The sequence below is a fragment of the Urocampus carinirostris genome, chromosome 11 (genome assembly GCF_059441175.1).
Source record: "Urocampus carinirostris isolate Australia breed hairy pipefish chromosome 11, RoL_Ucar_1.0, whole genome shotgun sequence".
In the NCBI taxonomy this organism is placed as follows: domain Eukaryota; kingdom Metazoa; phylum Chordata; class Actinopteri; order Syngnathiformes; family Syngnathidae; genus Urocampus; species Urocampus carinirostris.
This window is the reverse complement of record NC_142359.1, coordinates 3,379,057-3,398,698: the sequence shown is the minus strand read 5'-3', so window position 1 is coordinate 3,398,698 and position 19,642 is coordinate 3,379,057. Positions and strand designations below refer to the sequence as shown.

The window sequence follows — 19,642 nt, the reverse complement described above, 5'->3', positions numbered from 1 at the left end:
CGGAAACGAGTCGTAAGCCAGGACGAGAGAGTACATGTAGTCGGGATCAAAAATGGGTCGTAAGCCAGGACGAGAGAGCAGAAGTGGTTGGGATCAAAACAGGTCGTACCCGGAGACAGACGGGAGCAAAAACGGGACAGGCGGGAGTCAGGGTCGAAGAAGGCTTGCCTTGTATAAACAGAGGTTCGCAGACGGACTGACCCCAGGGGATTGACAGGACTGGATTTAAATAGTGACAGGGAGCCAATCAGAGCCCGCAGCGGTTGGTGCCAAATGAGCGGGCATGACGGTTGGATTATACTTGGTTTAGTAACACTTTTCTCTCTTTAAGTTTAATGACCGGTTATCTAAGTCTAATTTCAGATGATAAACCTATCATTCCTCAGAAAATCTGATTTTTATGCGCACCGATAGGATTTCAACTTAATTCTGTTTACGTGTCACAATTTAAGGTCGCACATAATGTATTTCAAATTTCAATGTATAAACAAAGAAAACACACTTTAGATGTTCTCCAAAATTGGAAATCCAAAATCCATGGGTATGTGCTATAAGCACACCTTGGACAGCCCTCCACAGTCAACACCAAAGAAATAATCCAATTCCTCCCGCATCCTTGATGTGAAGCTCTACGATGATTAAGATCCTTGATGTGGAGCTCTATGATGAGACAGATTGGATTCTTACATCACCAATATTTCCAATGGTCCAAGGAATCAAGAAATTTTCCACGAAGGGAAAAAACTTCAACTCGTCTAGATCGGGTTTTCTGTCCTTTGTGAATCACACTGTCGCCGGGTGGAGTCAAAACAAATTTTCTACTGCATTATTATTTACGGAAATTCTGTAAATAAAAATAAATCATTTCCTCTGGCGGATCCCTTATCCACCAAGGTCCCATGATCACCACTTCCTGTGGTGTGTCTTGAGCAAGTACAGCCTGTCACGAACCACGAACGGACACAGGACCCAATCGCGCTCGTTTTCTCAGTTTTTATTAATAAAGAGGGAGGGTTTGCTTCCACGATCTGATGGCTGACAGACAAGAGGAGGAGCAGGAGATGCGAAAGTGGCACTTCCGTGGCTAGCGAGGAGGATCGAAGACAGGCGGGAATTACAAGTCGCTGGCGGGGACTGGAGAGCAAAGGCGGTGTCAAGTTTGGAAACGAGGTCGGCAACAGGAGGCAGGCAGGTAACGGGGCAAAACAGATCAGGTAACAGGCAGACAGAACGGGGTTAAGTCAGGACTGGAAACAGGTTGGCAACGAAGATCAGGGCAGGCACAGAGTCGGACGTAAGGGCTTACTGAGCTGGTGGCAACAGTTCGCATAGCGATCTGACGGCTTCCTCTTGGAAGCCGGGGGTTTAAAAAGAGAGCTTCAGCCAATCAGCTGTCCAGGCTGTTGGCGCCAATTAAGCAGTCGCAGGTGCTCTGAATCGGTAATCATGACACAGCCTTATTTTTTCATTAAGGATAAAAAGGAAAAGCCTGATCCCCTGTTTCCATCACCCTGACCCATTCAATCAATCTACCTATATTGTCCACACTGTCATATATAGTTGTAATTCTGCTGTTTTTGTAATGTGCCGCCTGTTATCTACCCCGGTAGAGTCAGTGGAAGTGAATTTCCCTAAGGGAACCAATAAATTAATTTAAATCTAATCTAAAATGCGATCAAAGATTTCTTTAAAATAGTTTCTATTGGCAGTGTGCCTTGAGATATAGTGTGTAATAGCTCCAGAAGGGTTGAGAAACACTTCTTTAGAAACGTTTCCACTTAAATGTTACATCATACAAATGTGCATACTGATACCCTACAGCAGTCGCACGAAGAACATGATGTGGTACGGAGTTCTGGGGACCAAAGAGCTGGTCCAGAAGACCTACAAAAACCTGGACCAGAGGGTTCAGCTCGAGGTTGGGAGCATCCCTCGCACACAGATAGAAGCCAAAATTCTAAGTTTGTTTTCTATAATGAAATCTTCTCTTTTTAGTGCGACGGCGTTGCCATTCCTCTTCCGATCCTCCAAGGCTTGGCGGTGCTCAACATTCCCAGCTATGCAGGTGGCATCAACTTTTGGGGAGGAACCAAGGAAGACAATGTGAGCACGTCAGGGAGTGCGCTATCCAAAACAGACGGACATCTTCAGCAGGAACTCACTATCTTACTATTCTCCATCCAGAACTTTGGAGCTCCGTCATTTGACGACAAGAAGCTGGAAGTTGTGGCCGTGTTTGGTAGTATGCAGATGGCCATGTCCAGAGTCATCAACTTGCAGCACCACAGGATTGCCCAGGTTCCACGCAGGAATTCATGATCCTCAAAATCCATCTATAGTCTTTGGCTTATGTTGTTTTTCGTGCTCAGTGCCGCCAAGTGAAGATCACCATCCTGGGGGAGGAAGGTGTCCCCGTGCAAGTGGACGGCGAGGCCTGGATCCAGCCGCCTGGTATCGTCAAAATCCTTCACAAGAACCGAGCCCAAATGCTGACCAGGGACAGGGTATGTGGTCGAGGACTGCGCGTCCCGTGCTGAACTGCCCAACTATTGAAACACAAACTGTTTCCAGGCGTTTGAGAGCACGCTCAAGTCGTGGGAGGACAAACTGAAAATTGATAGCGACCGCGCCAACAGACCTCGCCTCAATTCGCAGCAGTCCATGGAGTATCTGACGGAGGAGGAGTGCGCCCAGGTGCAGCAGCTGGGCATCGTGGCTGACATCCTCATCAACGAGTTAGTTTTTCGGTGTCTTTTCTGTTGAATCCCGGTATCTATCGTCCATCCATCCATCCATCCAGACGTCTATCTCTCTATCTAGGTGTCTATCTGTCTATCTAGACGTCTATCTATCTATCAATCAAAACATCTATCAATCTATCTAGAGGTTTATATTTCTGGCTAGACATCAGCCTATTTAGCTAGACGTCTGTCCATCTAGACGTCTATCTCTCTATCTAGGTATCTATCTGTCCATCTAGACGTCTATCTATCTATCAATCCAAACATCTATCAATCTATCTAGAGGTTTATCTTTCTAGCTAGACATCAGCCTATTTAGCTAGACGTCCGTCTATCTAGACGCCTATCTATCTAGACGTCTATCTATTTAGACCTCTGTCTATCTAGACGTCTATCTCTCTAGACACCTAGATACCTAGGCATCTAGATATCTTGACATTTATCGAGCGACTTCAACATTTATCTAGACGTCTGTCTAGATACCTAGACATCTAGATATCTTGACATTTATCGAGCTCCTTCAACATTATCTAGACGTCTGTCTAGATACCTAGACATCTAGATATCTTGACATTTATCGAGCTATCCCAATATTTATCTATCTATTAATCTATCTAGACAACTATCTATCTAGACATATAGAATCTTGACATCAAGAAATCTGGATATATTGACAATTATCAAACTTTCTCAAAATTATCTAGACATCTAGCTATCTATCTATCGAACTGGACATTTTTCTATCTTGCTGGCTATTTATCTATCTAGACATTTATCTATCTATCCAGACATCTATCTATCTTCCTAGCTATTTATCTATCCAGACATCTATCTATCTAGACGTCTATCTATTTAGACCTCTGTCTATCTAGACGTCTAGTTCTCTAGACAGCTAGATACCTAGGCATCTAGATATCTTGACATTTATCGAGCGACTTCAACATTTATCTCGACATCTATCTAGATACATAGACATCTAGATATCTTTACATTTATCGAGCTATCCCAACATTTATCTATCTATTTATCTATCTAGGCAACTATCTATCCAGAAATCTAAAATCTTGACATCAAGACATCTAGATATCTTGACAACTATCAAACTATCTCAAAATTATCTAGACATCTATCTATCTATCTAGACATCTAGCTTCCTAGCTATTTATCTATCCAGACATCTATCTATCTAGACGTCTATCTATTTAGACTTCTGTCTATCTAGACATCCATCCATCTAGACACCTAGAACCTAGGCATCTGGATATCTTGACAATGATCGAGCGTCTTCAACATTTATCTAGACATCTATCTAGATACCTGGACGTCTAGATATCTTGACATTTATCGAGCTACTTCAACATCTATCTAGACCTCTATCTAGATACCTAGACATCTTGACATTTATCGAGCTATCCCAATATTTATCCATCTGTTTATCTATCTAGACAACTATCTATTTAGATATCTAGAATCTTGACATCAAGACATTTAGATATCTTGACAATTATCAAACTATTTCAAAATCACCTAGACATCTATCTATCTATCTATCTACACATCTATATACCTAGCTATTTATCTATCTAGACATCTATCTAGATATCTATCTATCTAGACATCTAGATATCCTCATATCTAGGTATCTTGACATTTAATGAGCTATCTCAAATTTATCTAGACATCTATTTACCTATCTATCAATGATTAAATTCGCTGATACCGATATTCGTCAAATTCCCAAATATCAGCCCTGATATTCGGTCGAAACCCGTTCTAGACATCTATCTATCTATCTAGACCAGGGGTAGGGAACCTATGGCTCGGGAGCCATATACGGCTCTTTTCATGAGTACATATGGCTCCGAAATAAAATGTAACGATTGCACATCTCTCTGTGGCGTTCCAAAGTCAAGTGATTTCATCCCAATTTTGGTCCATATAAAGCCGAAGCAACTTCATGCAGAAGTTCGATTAGAAACCATTTCAACTGATAAATAAAAACTGAATTGGTGAGCAGTACAAGTGGGCGGATCCCTGCACACAGCGCAAGGCACTTCCTTCTTCTCTCTCGCTCAGTGCAATCTACACCCAAAGTGAATATGACGATATGCTTATCGTTTGCAGAGATTTGTGACATTTTTACAAAAGAACTTTGCATGCACACTGTTTTGAAACCTTTATTAAGGACACATTTCATGGAAAAAAATGGCCTCAACATTCATAACTGAAGGTGGAAGACAAATTGTAAATGGCATATTTCCATTGATTTGAGACACAGGGATTTGACATTATTATAATTTCATACCAGCTCGGTGGCCTTGGGGGTATGGCGCCCGCCCCGAGACTTGGAGGTTGTGGTTCAAGCCTCAGCCGAGTCATACCTAAGACTTATACATTGGTACCAGTTGCCTCCCTGCTTGGCGTTCAGCATTAGGGGTTGGAATTGGGGGGTTTGGTCACCTAATGACTCCCAACACCTCAGTTGGGTTGAGCAAGGGGGCTGGGAATCCCCTCCTCTGATTCAATTTCCCAAAAAGAGTCAGAAATGACTCTAGCCACCTCCCACTAGGGGGATATGGCTGTGATATATATATATATATATATATATATATACAGTTCATGTCATGGGAACCTCCTGCGTGGGTTCAAATCCAGCTCCAGACTTCCTGTGCGGAGTTTGTGTGTTCTCCCCGTGCTTGCGTGGGTTTCCTCCGGGCACTCCGGTTTCCTCCCACGTTCCAAAAAACATGCATTTCAGGTGAATTGGCCGGTCCAAATTGTCCCTAGGTGTGAATGAACGAATGAGTTGTCTGTCCGCGTGTGCCCTGCGATTGGCTGGCAACCAGTTGAGGGTGTCCCCTGCCCACTGCCCGGAGATGGCTGGGATGGGCTCCAGCCCCCCCCGTGACCCTAATGAGGATAAGCGGTATGGCTGATGAGATGAGAGATGAGATATATATATATATATCATTTCATACATTCGATTAAATCATCAAATGACACACAGTGAAATCAAATGTGCTGAAGAATTAGCGTTTGTCTAGAAAGCGTGTTTGGCAGTTTTTTTCAATTTGGTCTGAAAATATATGATGTGGCTCTCTCTTTGATTTCTTTTTAAAACATTTTTTTGCTTTTATGGCTCTTCGGGTCTAAAAGGTTCCTGACCTCTGATCTACTACTCTAGTTTTCGGTTTCAGGACGAGCAACATCTAGTGGTCAAATATGACACAAAGTCCCTTTCATTTCTATCATCTACTCTCTCACTACAGGATCCGCAATACGGCTAAGACGCACAAACTCGTGGAGCAGGAGCTGGCGCATGCTGTCAACGCTAGCGCCATGGTACTGACTGAGGCCAAGCTGTCCAACCCTGAGGTAGGCGGATGCATCCAGACGGGGCAACAGATGGCCTGTCGGACCCACGCTACGCTCCTTTGTACACCCAGTAACATGTCAACTAGGGCTGCAACAAATAGTCGGCGTTGTCGACAATGCCCCCTGTCATTTTCCTTACGGGTCTGAGCGTTCACACAAAGTCGGTGAGCGACGCTTGAAACAACAGTGAGCAACCATAATCCCAAGTGTGGCAAGATAACTCATTATCAAACATGTCCAAAACTTGACATCAAGTTACATTTTGCTGAGTTTCCGGCAATGCAAAATGATTTTTCTCTTTTGAATGAATTGACTCATGTACTATTTCAAAGGTTGTTCGGCCTACAAACGTCGTTTGTTCTTACAATTCTTTCACAAGATATCCATTTCTTTTTATTTCCTGATATATTTTGTTGCATAATATTAACATTTTTGGGGGCTTATTGAGTTGGTTGTAAGATACAGAACTGTACTTAATCATATTTTTGAGTGGAAGCACAATGTTGGCAACAAGATTCTTCTTTTTTCCGTGTTTTTTTCTACTTTTTTGTTACTTTTTTCTTTTTGTTCTCTGTTTACTTTTTTCCTACATTTCTGTCTTTTTTTTCTGGCTTTTTTTCTAAATTGTTCCTTCTTTTTTTCTCTTCCTTTTGTTTCTTTTTTTCTCAGCTTTTCACTACTTTTTCATTTTGGTATTTTTTTCTTTTTTGTTCTATTTCCTCCCCTTCCTTTAAGTCATTTTGTGCATAGTTTTACATTATATTTGGTCATGTTGGGATTAAAGAAGCAAAAACTACCTGAAGAGCCGTTTAGGACCCGAAAGAGCCGGTTCCTTTTAGTGAGCCGAGCCGAAGAAGCCGGTTCTCGAAAAACTGACTTTACCCAACTACGTTCTACTTGAACCTTGACTTCAACATACCGCATTTAGAACACAGCGTGAGGGGAACCCGTGAATTTTTACCTTCATGCACTGTAACTTTGACTTAATTGGCTTCTTAATTAGCAATATCAAGCCCTGATTTTTTTGTGAGCTAGCTAGAATTTCTTGTGAGAATTTTTTTAAAGGAATTTAAAAAAAAGTAGAAAAAGAAAACACGGAAAAAAGAAGAAAAAGTTTGTGTTGCATTCAAATAATTTCCAATGATATCAAGTGAATCTTGTTGCCAACATTGTACTTCCACTAAAAATGTGATTAAGTACAGTTCTGTATCTTACAAGCGACTCAATAAGACCCCAAAAATGTGAATATTATGCGACAAAATATATCAGGAAATAAAAAGAAATGGATTTCTTGTGAAAGACGTTTGTAGGCCGTACAACCTTTGCAATCGTACATGAGTCAATTCACTCAAAAGAGAAAAAGAATTTTGCATTGCCGGAAACTCAGCAAAATGTAACTTGATGTCAAGTTTTGGACATGTTTGATAATGATTTAGTTGCCACACTTGGGATTACGGTTGCTCACTGTTGTTTCAAGCGTTGCTCGCCGACTTTGTGTGAACGCTCAGACCCGGGAAAAATTACAGGGAACATTGATTGCGAGTCTGACTCGCCTCGGTAAGATTCAAGTAGCATTCAAGCCAATACAGTTTTAAAGACATACATTGTACATTTTATACTCTATAAACGAGAGCTTGAGTGTTATGCTAGACTGTTTTTGACAAACGTATTTGAAATCAAATGCATGAAGTCCGAAGAACAAACGTCACTACTTGTTAAAACCGTTTGACTTCCAACTGTTGAGAATCTTGAAGTAATTTCAATACAGACTTGGCAGTTGACCACTGAATGTATCGTATTTTCCACACTATAGGGCGCACCAGGTTATAGGGCGCACCCCCAAAAAATAGTTTTTGGTCCTATATTTTCCATACATAAGGCGCACCGGATTATAAGGCGCTACAATGGGAACGTCGACAAAACAGTCAGATGATTCAGTCCAACTGATTACCCCCTTAACATTCCCAAAGCTTGCAAAGAAGCAAATACGTGTCGTACGATGTCACTCAAATGCATCGTTCCAAATATCATTCGGAAGGTTAAAGTCTTGGGATTCAAGAAATGCCAACCATTCCTTAGTTTCTATTTTCTTTTTCGCTCGCAACTTTACTGTGCATATGACAATAAACACTTGGAATTGAGTTTAATTTAAAAAAAGACCCATCACAGAAACATCGAGATCACTCTGAAACAAGATACTGGGAAAATATATAGCCGGAGTAGCTGACCGAAGTCGTTGCGTTCAATAATAATGTGCAACCATGGTCCTCTTATATATGTGAGTGTAGTAAATCCAGGAGAGTAAAATATTCACAAATACAGAATAGTAAAACATGTTTTCCCAATGCCGTAGACAACCAAACTTGATATTCACATTCATCTTTTTCAGCCAATTGCAGGCTTTGTTTCGCCCCTTTAGCCTATGCGAGCCTGTAAATGATAAAAAGGATCCGCCCCCTTTACCTCCGAATAACTTTAGCCAATAGTGATCGATTCAAATGATGATTGACACATTGGTTAGCCAATGAAACGCCGGTAAATAAATCCCAGCATACACCGCGGTCTACTTCGCGTTCGGGGGGAAATCTAGTCGGCGGCTGCTTGCCTTTGTTGTGAGACTTTGCGACTTCATATTGATCGATATATAAGGCGCACTGTATTATAAGGCGCATGGTCAGTTTTTGAAAAAAAATAAAGGCTTTTAGGTGCGCCTTATAGTGCGGAAAATACGGTACTCCACACTTCCACACAGGAAGTCTGGAGCTGGATTTGAACCCACGACAGGTTCCCATGACATGAACTGTGCCGCACAAGCGCTAACCACTGCGCCGCCGTGCTGCCCCCCCTTGTTACTTGATTTTGATATTCTATTTGCTTGTCCCTGAAAAATAGACGGTTTATTTATGGATGTATGTCTTTACTGAATGAGCACTGTGCCTTAATGTTTTTTTTTTATTTAATTTTTGTGCAAAACTGCAGTACAATTAATGAAATATATTTTTTCATCGTACCAATTTATTTTGTGTTTATTATTACAGTGGAAACTCGGTTCTCGACCATAATCCGTTCCAGAACCCTGTTCGAAAACCGATTTGTTCGATCACCGAAATCATTTTTCCCATTAAAAATAATGTAAATCGTTTTAATCCGTTCCAACGCCCTGAATGTTTACCTTGAATGTTTAACGTAAACATAAAGCTAACCCAGGCTAATCGTATGTCCGCGTTATCGTAATCTTCCGTACGAAAGATTACGCTAACATGAACGTGTAAAAATAAAAAAATCAGGTCGTTTACAAGTTATTTAGCACCCGGGTCCCCACAACAAGTGGTGAGCGGTTCATTGGAAAGGGGGCTCCGTTCCAACACCCTGAAAGTTGGGCTCCGTTCCAACACTCACATAAAGCTAACCCAGGCTAATCGTACGTCCGCGTTATCGTAATCTTCCGTACGAAAGATTAAGCTTACATTAACGTGTACAAATAAAAGAATAAAGAAAATAATTATGGATAGGATTTCTTACCTTTGTGGTGGTCAGCAGAAGGCGCAGGTGGACCGCCGTTGCTTGCTTATAGCACTCACTCCCTTAGCCACATCACTAGATTTCACAGCCTACTTATTCTTTTGTGTCATACTGATCGTAGATTTAGCCATGCTGTATTCCCTAGCAAGATCAGACACTCGCACACCTCCTTCATATTTTGCTATTATTTCTTCCTTAAATGCAATAGTTGTACGCACTACTCTTCTTTTTTCACCTGTAGCAACTTTGCTGCTGGCACTGACTTTCTTCTGAGGCATAATAAGGGGCTAAAACACCCGTACGCCGCTCAGCATCGCACCCTAGCATACGCGCTCACGCATTACCGGCGTTCGAACTCCGATTTTTTGACCGAACAGCGAAGCAAGAATTTCTCGAAATTTTCTGTCGGACTCCGATTTGTTCGAAGTGAGAGGCGTTCGAAAACAGAGTTTCCACTCTATTTGCAAAATGATCCTATCAACATCATGCTATATGTAAGAAAAAAGCCAGCAGGGCGGCGCAGTGGTTAGCGCTTCTGCGGCACAGTTCAAATCCAGCTCCAGACTTCCTGTGCGGAGTTTGTATGTTCTCCCCGTGCCTGCGTGAGTTTCCTCCTGGCACTCCGGTTTCCTCCCACAATCCAAAAACATGCATTTCAGGTGAATTGGCCGGTCCAAATTGTCCCTAGGTGTGAATGAGCGAGTGAGTTGTCTGCGATTGGCTGGCAACCAGTTCACCCACTGCCCGATGATTGCTGGGATGGGCTCCAGCACCCCCGCGACCCTACTGAGGATAAGCGGTGTGGCTAATGAGATGAGATGAGATGAGCAGTGTGTCGTTTCTTTTCAGTTTCTGAGTCGCAGTACGGCCGTGGAAATTGTCAACAGCAGCAAAGTTCTGCAGGCGGAGACGACGATGCTTCTGGACGGGAAACATTTGGTGAGCTTATAGCTTGGACAGAACAAAACATGAAAGTCAGATGACACAGGAAACATTGTCAGTGTCATGAAGACAAAACCAGGATATGTATTTTAGGCACGCAAGTGAGTTCTAACTGTATAAATACATGAGCAAAGGAAATACAGGATTTGTTGGAACACTAGTTAGCTCTAACTGAACAAAACATGAAAGTCAGATGACACAGGAAACATTGTCAGTGTCATGAGGACAAAGCCAGGATATGTATTTTAGGCACGCAAGTGAGTTCTAACTGTATAAATACATGAACAAAGGAAATGCAAGGTTTCTTGGAACACTAGTTGGCTCTAACTGAACAAAACATGAAAGTACATCAATGTAAGGCACACAAGTGAGTTGTAACTGTATAAATACACGAGCAAAGGAAATGCGGGGTTTGTTGGAACACTAGTTGGCTCTAACTGAACAAAACATGAAAGTACGTCAATGTAAGGCACACAAGTGAGTTGTAACTGTATAAATACACGAGCAAAGGAAATGCGGGGTTTGTTGGAACACGAGTTAGCTCACACTGAACAAAACATGAAAGTACGTCAATGTAAGGCACCAAGTGAGTTGTAACTGTATAAATACATGAACAAAGGAAATGCGGGGTTTGTTGGAACACTAGTTTGCTCTAACTGAAAAAAACATGAAAGTACATCAATGCAAGGCACACAAGTGAGTTCTAACTGTATAAATACATGAACAAAGGAAATGCGGGGTTTGTTGGAACACGAGTTAGCTCACACTGAACAAAACATGAAAGTACGTCAATGTAAGGCACCAAGTGAGTTGTAACTGTATAAATACATGAACAAAGGAAATGCGGGGTTTGTTGGAACACGAGTTAGCTCACACTGAACAAAACATGAAAGTACGTCAATGTAAGGCACCAAGTGAGTTGTAACTGTATAAATACACGAGCAAAGGAAATGCGGGGTTTGTTGGAACACGAGTTAGCTCACACTGAACAAAACATGAAAGTACGTCAATGTAAGGCACCAAGTGAGTTGTAACTGTATAAATACATGAACAAAGGAAATGCGGGGTTTGTTGGAACACGAGTTAGCTCACACTGAACAAAACATGAAAGTACGTCAATGTAAGGCACCAAGTGAGTTGTAACTGTATAAATACATGAACAAAGGAAATGCGGGGTTTGTTGGAACACGAGTTAGCTCACACTGAACAAAACATGAAAGTACGTCAATGTAAGGCACCAAGTGAGTTGTAACTGTATAAATACACGAGCAAAGGAAATGCGGGGTTTGTTGGAACACGAGTTAGCTCACACTGAACAAAACATGAAAGTACGTCAATGTAAGGCACCAAGTGAGTTGTAACTGTATAAATACACGAGCAAAGGAAATGCGGGGTTTGTTGGAACACGAGTTAGCTCACACTGAACAAAACATGAAAGTACGTCAATGTAAGGCACCAAGTGAGTTGTAACTGTATAAATACACGAGCAAAGGAAATGCGGGGTTTGTTGGAACACGAGTTAGCTCACACTGAACAAAACATGAAAGTACGTCAATGTAAGGCACCAAGTGAGTTGTAACTGTATAAATACACGAGCAAAGGAAATGCGGGATTTGTTGGATCACCAGTTAGCTCTAACTGAACAAAACATGAAAGTACGTCAATGTAAGGCACACAAGTGAGTTCTAACTGTATAAATACACGAGCAAAGGAAATGCGGGATTTGTTGGATCACCAGTTAGCTCTAACTGAACAAAACATGAAAGTACGTCAATGTAAGGCACACAAGTGAGTTCTAACTGTATAAATACATGAGCAAAGGAAATGCGGGGTTTCTTGAAACAATAGTTAGCTCTAACTGAACAAAACATGAAAGTACATCAATGTAAGGCACACAGGTGAGTTCTAACTGTATAAATACATGAGCAAAGGAAATGCGGGGTTTGTTGGAACATTAGCTAGCTCTACCTGAACAAAACATGAAAGTACGTCAATGTAGGCTATGTGCTAACACGTGGTTAAAAAAACCAGAGTGCCAAGATAACAAACCATAACTCCCTTGTTCTAAATGAACAAAACATGAACGAATGCAATGCAGGATTTGTTGCATTACTAACTCTAACTGAACAAAACATTAAAAAGTAGTCAATGCAGGATATGTGCTCACGCGTGGAATTAAAAAAACAAGAGTTCCAAGGCGACACCTTTAAAACAATTTTCGGGACACCGACCAAACTGCGAGGCGTTGCTGAGAGAAGCAAAAGAAAAAAAACGAGCCACTTGTCGTCAAACAACGACCTGTAGATTCAAATACATCCACTGGATGTCGCCGAAGCCTGGCGACACTCCAAACGACCCACTGTAATTGTACATGCTGAAAACTATATTTTTCATTGCACTCATGGCCAGTGTTCCCTCTAAGCTGCGCACGTGCGCAATTGCGCACTGCTCACACATTCTCAGCACACAAGAAAATCTAGCCTGCTCACAAAAATCAGGGCTCCAAATTACTCATTAAGATGCGACTTAAGTCAAAGTTACAGTGCATGAAGGTCAAAATACACGGGTTCCTCTGACGCTGTGCCCTAAATGCGGTATTTTGAAGTCGAGTCGAAGTAGAACGAAGTTGAGTAAAGTTAGTAGAGTTTGTTGAGAACCGGCTTTTTCGGCTCGGCTCACTAAAAGGAACCGGCTCTTTCGGGTCCCAAACGGCTCTTCGGGTTGCTTCTTTAATCCCAGCATGACCAAATATGATGTAAAATTATGCACAAAATGACTTAAAGGAAGAGGGGAATAGAACAAAAAAAGAAAAATATACCAAAAGGAAAAAGTAGTGAAAAGCTGAGAAAGAATGAATCAAAAGGAAGCGAAAAAAAGAAGGAAAAAATGAGAAAAAAGCCTACCCTACCCTACCCTAGTCTAACTGAACAAAACATGAAAGTCAAACAATGTCTCTTTTTTTTGGAAGTCGGAGTCCCCTGAGGAGGCGGAGCTTCGCCTAACCCTGAACAGGCTGAGTGCTGAGCTCCACAAGCTGGTGGACATCCACTGGATCTGTCCCATGATGCATTGCGCCGAGGGGGTAAAAAATGGCGGCACGTCGCGGGGTAGGGTGCCCTGCAGGTATGGTGATACCTGCGTCTGTCTCGGCACGCAGGATTCGGCACGAATCGGCACTAAAGGCAACATCAAGCTCAAGATCATGCCCAAGGTCAAGAGGGAGAAGGACAAGCTCCACAAGCAGAAGTCCAACAGCTCACTCTCAGGTAGAGAAACGCCTCTCCATTTTTTTTTTTTATTATTATTATTGTTGTTGTTGCTGTAGACCGGGGGGTGTCAGCTCAGGGGCCACATGGTAGAAATAAACACTCACCTGGGGGCCGGAGTAGTAAATGAGAAAAAGAGAAAGAAGGAAGAGAAAGGGAAAGACGATAAGAGAAAATAAGAGGGACAGAGTGAGAGACAGAAAGAGAAAGAAAGATGAGAAAAAGTGAGTGAAGAAATGGATAGAAAGAGGCAGAGAATGAGAGAAAGATAGAAAGAGAGAAGAGAAAGAGAAGGACAGAGATGGAAAAGGAGTAAAAGACAATGGAAGTTGAGAGAGAGAACAGAGAGAGTAAGAGAGAGAAAGAAACAGAAACAGAGGAGCAGAAAGAGAAAGGGAAAAAGAAAGAAGGAAAAAGAGAGAAAGAACGTAAGAGAAAATAAGTAAGAGTGAGATATGAAGAGAAAGAGAGAAGAGAAAAAGTCAGAGAAGAGAGGGATAGAAAAAGGCAGGGAAAGAGAAACTGAGGAAAAAAAGAGAAAAAGAGGCAGAGAACATCAGAGGGAAAGAGTAAGAAAGGAGAAAAGAAAGAAATCGTGAAAAGAGAGAGAGACAGAAACAGATAAAAAAGAGAGAAAGAGAGAGGCAAAGTAATAGAAAGGCACATAAAAGACAAAGAGAGGCAGAAAGAAAAAGAAGTCAAGAGAGAGAAGGAAAAAAAAGAACGGTATACAAATAGAGACAAGGGAGAGAAAAAAAATACGGATAAAGACAGAGAAAAAGTGAAAGAATGAAGCAAAGAGAGAGAAAAGGAGAGTGAGAGAGAAAAAGAAAGAGAAACAAGTGAAAAAAGGAGACAAAAGAAGGAGGGAAAGAGAGTGCAAAAGAGAAAGGGACAGAATAAATGATGAAGAGAGAGAGAGAAGAGTAGAAAAAATGAAAGTGAAAAAAAGAGTGAGGAGAGAAAGAAGAGACAAAAGAGAAAGAGAGACAAAGAGAGAGAGCAAGAGACAAGATACAAACAGAAATACAAATAGAAAGCAAGATAAAATGAGAGAGAGAGAAGAACAAGAGATTGAGAAAGAAGGAAAAAATGAGGGGCCCCATTTTTGACACCCCTGGCATAGACAATCAGTGTCCCGCTGTGTGTTCAATTCAACTTTTGAGATTCGGACTGAATAATCGGACGAAGGAACAAAAGCTGAATTCTATTATGGACTTTTATATCATGAATGAACAGAATATTCTGGTCTTATCAACTTGACAAAGTCCTCTTTAAACAAGCCTCAGAAAAATTACCAAACATTGTTTTGATAAAAAGGGGCGCGGTTTGAAGACAATAAAACTATATAACTTATAACCCGGAGCGCATTATAGAAAATACAGTGGAACCTCGCTTCTCGACCATAATCGGTTCCAGAACCCTGTTGGAAAACCCATTTGTTCCATCACCGAAATCGTTTTTCCCATTAAAAATAATGTAAATCGTTTTAATCCGTTCCAACACCCTGAATGTTTACCTCGAATCATAAAGCTAACCCAGGCTAAAACCGAGGTTCCACTGTAGGAGAATTATCGGGAATCCTGTGACTGGACGCCGTGTTTCTGATTGTTTGTGTCCGTTATACTTCAGGAACAGTGGACGTGAAGTGCACGGCAGCTGAAGCCGACCCTGCGGGAAACTGAGGACCTTTCGGGGACCCCTCCCCTCCACTGCCCAACTTAGAGCCATAGAGGAAAACAGTTTTTCGCGTTTTCTTCTTCTGTACATTGGATTTGAACAGGAGTCCGTTAGCCTGCGCTACCAAAGGACTGTACGACCAACAGGGTTGGGTAGAATTACTTTAACTGGATTACTTTCAATGACTTTTGGATTACTCCAATACCAAATATGCTAATAAAAGACAAAAGAAACTAAATATGAATAAAATGACGAAATTTTGTGCAGGCTTTATGTTCGTTTTGCCGGAGATCAAAGAGATCAAAGCCAGGAGAGAAAGCTTACCACGTGTTGTGAGTCGTCATTTGATCCAAAAGTCATTGAAATTAATCCAGTTAAAGTAACCCTACCCAACCCTGATCATTGACATGTCGCCAAACATTTTCTGCACTGGGAATCGAACCCGGGTCGTAGCAGTGAGAAGGCTGAAACCCAACGACCACTAGGGATACAGTTAGCATACATTGGATTGGATCTCATGATCACACAATTTTGACTCACCGTGCCAGAAACGGATGTTAGAGAATGGAGTAAACCGAAAAATAAAAAGCACGACGAGGAAAACTACTCTTTGATGTTTTAGATAATTATTTTGACTTTTTTCATATCTTTCCGTTTCCTCCATTCTCTAACATTTGTTTCTGGCACCGTGAGTAAAATGAGTGTGATGATGAAATAAAATTAGCCGCTGGTCCGGGGGTGTCAGCTCTCTCACCGCCGTGATCCGGGTTCGATTCCCTGCGCATACAATGTTTTGATGATTATGGTGAGTGACGTTTATTGATTGATCTATTATTGCACAATTAAGGTAGTATTCTCTAAAACCTTGTGTCATAACCAGGGTTGGGTAAGGTTACTTTAACTGGATTACTTTCAATGACTTTTGGATTACTCCAATACCAAAAATGCTAATAAAAGACAAAAGAAACTCAATAGGAATAAAATGACTCAATTTTGTGCAGGCTTTATGTTAGTTTTGCCGGAAATCAAAGAGATCAAAGCCAGGAGAGAAAGCTTACCACGTGTTGTGAGTCATCATTTTGTTCATATTGAGTTTCTTTTGTCTTTTATTAGCATATTTGGTATTGGAGTCATCCAAAAGTCATTGAAAGTAATCCAATTAAAGTAACCCTACCCAACCCTGACGACCAATGTGTGCATGACCAGTGCGGCCATCTTTTCCGGACCCTCCTGGGATCGAAGTGAGGCCTTTTTCTACCCATGCGCGTTCAAACTTTACAGCAGGGGTCGGGAACCTATTTAACTCAAAGAGCCATGAAAATATTTCGATTTTTTTTTTTTTTACTCCCCAGGCAAAAGCAATATTTTCACTTATTGAAGTTGGACGATTAAAAAAAACTATGAAATAATAGTAATACCAGAGCCCGTGTCCGTATCCACCATCATTTTTTTCATGACTAATTTCAAAATAAGAGTCATTTTGTAAAAATCTCACAAAATACCACAAACAATAAGTATATAAATGTGTTTAGGGAAGATTGGTTATGTGTGCAGGGATCCACCCACCCCAACTGCTGGCGTTTTCAGATGTTTACAGTTTGTTCTGGGGGTTTTTATCATAACATTTCTCAACAGTGGATACACATTCTTTAAAGGGCTTCCAAATGCAGTATTTTAGACATACAAACAAAACGCGGTCTGTTGGTGTGATACCGTGGCTGTACACTGTAGTTATATATTTTGGACTGAACCATGAGTCCAGAGCTTCGCTTCGACTTGGCATAAACCAGGTATTCGCAAACTCCGGGCTAGGGGCCAGTTACTGCCTATGATTAAATTTTTACTGGCCCGCGGCATCTGTTATAAAATAAATACTGTGTTGACCGCAGTATAAAATTAATTTGTACAAAAAAATATCACCATTTCCCTGGATGATGGCAATAGCCCTTTGGCAAAGTGGCCTAAGCTTTCTATTAGAATTTCAGCCCACCTGATTCCCGTCAGGATGACTGTAAACAAAAAAAGGAAAGTTGACTGTGAGGGCTGCCACAGAATTTTCTCACCGATATCCCAAAAGACTGTGGCTGATTTCAAAGAATATCAAGAGGCATCGCCAGACGAAACATGCTAACTGGTAACAAATTCTGTGAAAAGGTCAAGCAACTGGAAGCTAATGTTGACCGCAGTATAAAATTAATTTGTACAAAAAAATATCACCATTTCCCTGGATGATGGCAATAGCCCTTTGGCAAAGTGGCCTAAGCTTTCTATTAGAATTTCAGCCCACCTGATTCCCGTCAGGATGACTGTAAACAAAAAAAGGAAAGTTGACTGTGAGGGCTGCCACAGAATTTTCTCACCGATATCCCAAAAGACTGTGGCTGATTTCAAAGAATATCAAGAGGCATCGCCAGACGAAACATGCTAACTGGTAACAAATTCTGTGAAAAGGTCAAGCAACTGGAGGCTAATGTTGAACGCAGTATAAAATTAATTTGTACAAAAAAATATCACCATTTCCCTGGATGATGGCAATAGCCCTTTGGCAAAGTGGCCTAAGCTTTCTATTAGAATTTCAGCCCACCTGATTCCCGTCAGGATGACTGTAAACAAAAAAAGGAAAGTTGACTGTGAGGGCTGCCACAGAATTTTCTCACCGATATCCCAAAAGACTGTGGCTGATTTCAAAGAATATCAAGAGGCATCGCCAGACAAAACATGCTAACTGGTAACAAATTCTGTGAAAAGGTCAAGCAACTGGAGGCTAATGTTGAACGCAGTATAAAATTAATTTGTACAAAAAAATATCACCATTTCCCTGGATGATGGCAATAGCCCTTTGGCAAAGTGGCCTAAGCTTTCTATTAGAATTTTAGCCCACCTGATTCCCGTTATGACGACTTTGAACAAAAAAGGAAAGTTGACTGTGAGGGCCGCCACTTCCAGCACAAGTGGAAATTGGAGAATTTTCTCACCGATATCCCAAGAGACTGTGGCTGATTTCAAAGAATATCAAGAGGCATCGCCAGACAAAACATGCTAACTGGTAACACATTCTGTGAAAAGGTGAAGCAACTGGAAGCTGTTTTAACAGCACGGCAGCGCTTTTTCACGATACCCTGCGAGTCAAATGAAAATGCTACAAAGGCCAAGTACCGCAAACCTTTCAAGTAGGGGGAATTTATTGAAGACGGGTGGATATTCGGCCCTCTCACATTTCCAGTTTACCAAATCTGGTCCACTTTCGGAAAAGTTTGGACACCCCTTTCATAAACTAAGACCATGGCTCTCATTTTATATCCGACCCAGACGTGCTCATGAAAAGAGCCACCCCTGGCTCGCGAGCCACACGTTCCCCACCCCTGCTCTACGGGTTAAGGTTCAAAAAGAAAAACCTAAATGAATGTATTTTGTGTGAGCTGTGAATAACTACTGATAATAATCCTAATATTAATGTGCACATCCAAGATCGTCAAGTGGCACCTAAGTTTCCTTTGCTTGTCGTGGCCTCAGCAGGTACTCAAGAAGTCACGGAACCGGGTGACTCAAAAAAAAAAAAAAAAAAAGGAAAAAAAAGCTGATTGTAGACGCGTGAGCCTTCGCTTCGCCAGTGGTTCCGAAATCTTGTGGCTTTGCTGCCTTCCGGTGCTCAAAAATTCAATTCGGGGAATGAATTTGACGTGTGCGCCCCTTTAAGAAATGTATATGAACGCGAAACAGTGGTACCTCTTCATACAATCTTTGAATTCCATCCCAGGTATGAATTGCTCGTTTGTTGAGTGAATGTTCTCCATAAGGAATAATGAAAAACGAATTAATCCGTTTCCGTCCACCCAAAAGCATCTAAGTGAATCCTAAATAGTTCTGAAATACATCTTCCTGATCCCTCAAAACACATTCAAATAGTAATCTCATCTCATTAGCTGCACCGCTTATCCTCAGTAAGGTCGCGGGGGTGCTGGAGCCCATCCCAGCAATCATCGGGCAGTGGGCAGGGGACACCCTGAACTGGTTGCCAGCCAATCGCAGGGCACACAGGGACAGACAACTCGCTCATTCACACCTAGGGACAATTTGGACCGGCCAATCCACCTGAAATGCATGCCCGGAGGAAAC

The 19,642-nt window shown here is 41.6% G+C and overlaps 1 protein-coding gene across 1 annotated transcript in view; it reads left to right on the top strand.

Annotated features, from left to right (window-relative positions):
• The window catches only part of LOC148356212 (diacylglycerol kinase delta), a 96,745-nt gene extending 77,103 nt beyond the window's left edge, over positions 1 to 19,642 (top strand). Inside the window, 10 exon segments of the mRNA XM_088348369.1 lie at positions 1,822 to 1,918; positions 1,996 to 2,103; positions 2,185 to 2,298; positions 2,370 to 2,504; positions 2,572 to 2,735; positions 6,011 to 6,116; positions 10,488 to 10,577; positions 13,549 to 13,662; positions 13,738 to 13,846; positions 15,479 to 19,642. Of these exon segments, the coding sequence (XP_088204495.1) occupies positions 1,822 to 1,918; positions 1,996 to 2,103; positions 2,185 to 2,298; positions 2,370 to 2,504; positions 2,572 to 2,735; positions 6,011 to 6,116; positions 10,488 to 10,577; positions 13,549 to 13,662; positions 13,738 to 13,846; positions 15,479 to 15,531 (1,090 nt within the window). The 3' untranslated portion in view covers positions 15,532 to 19,642.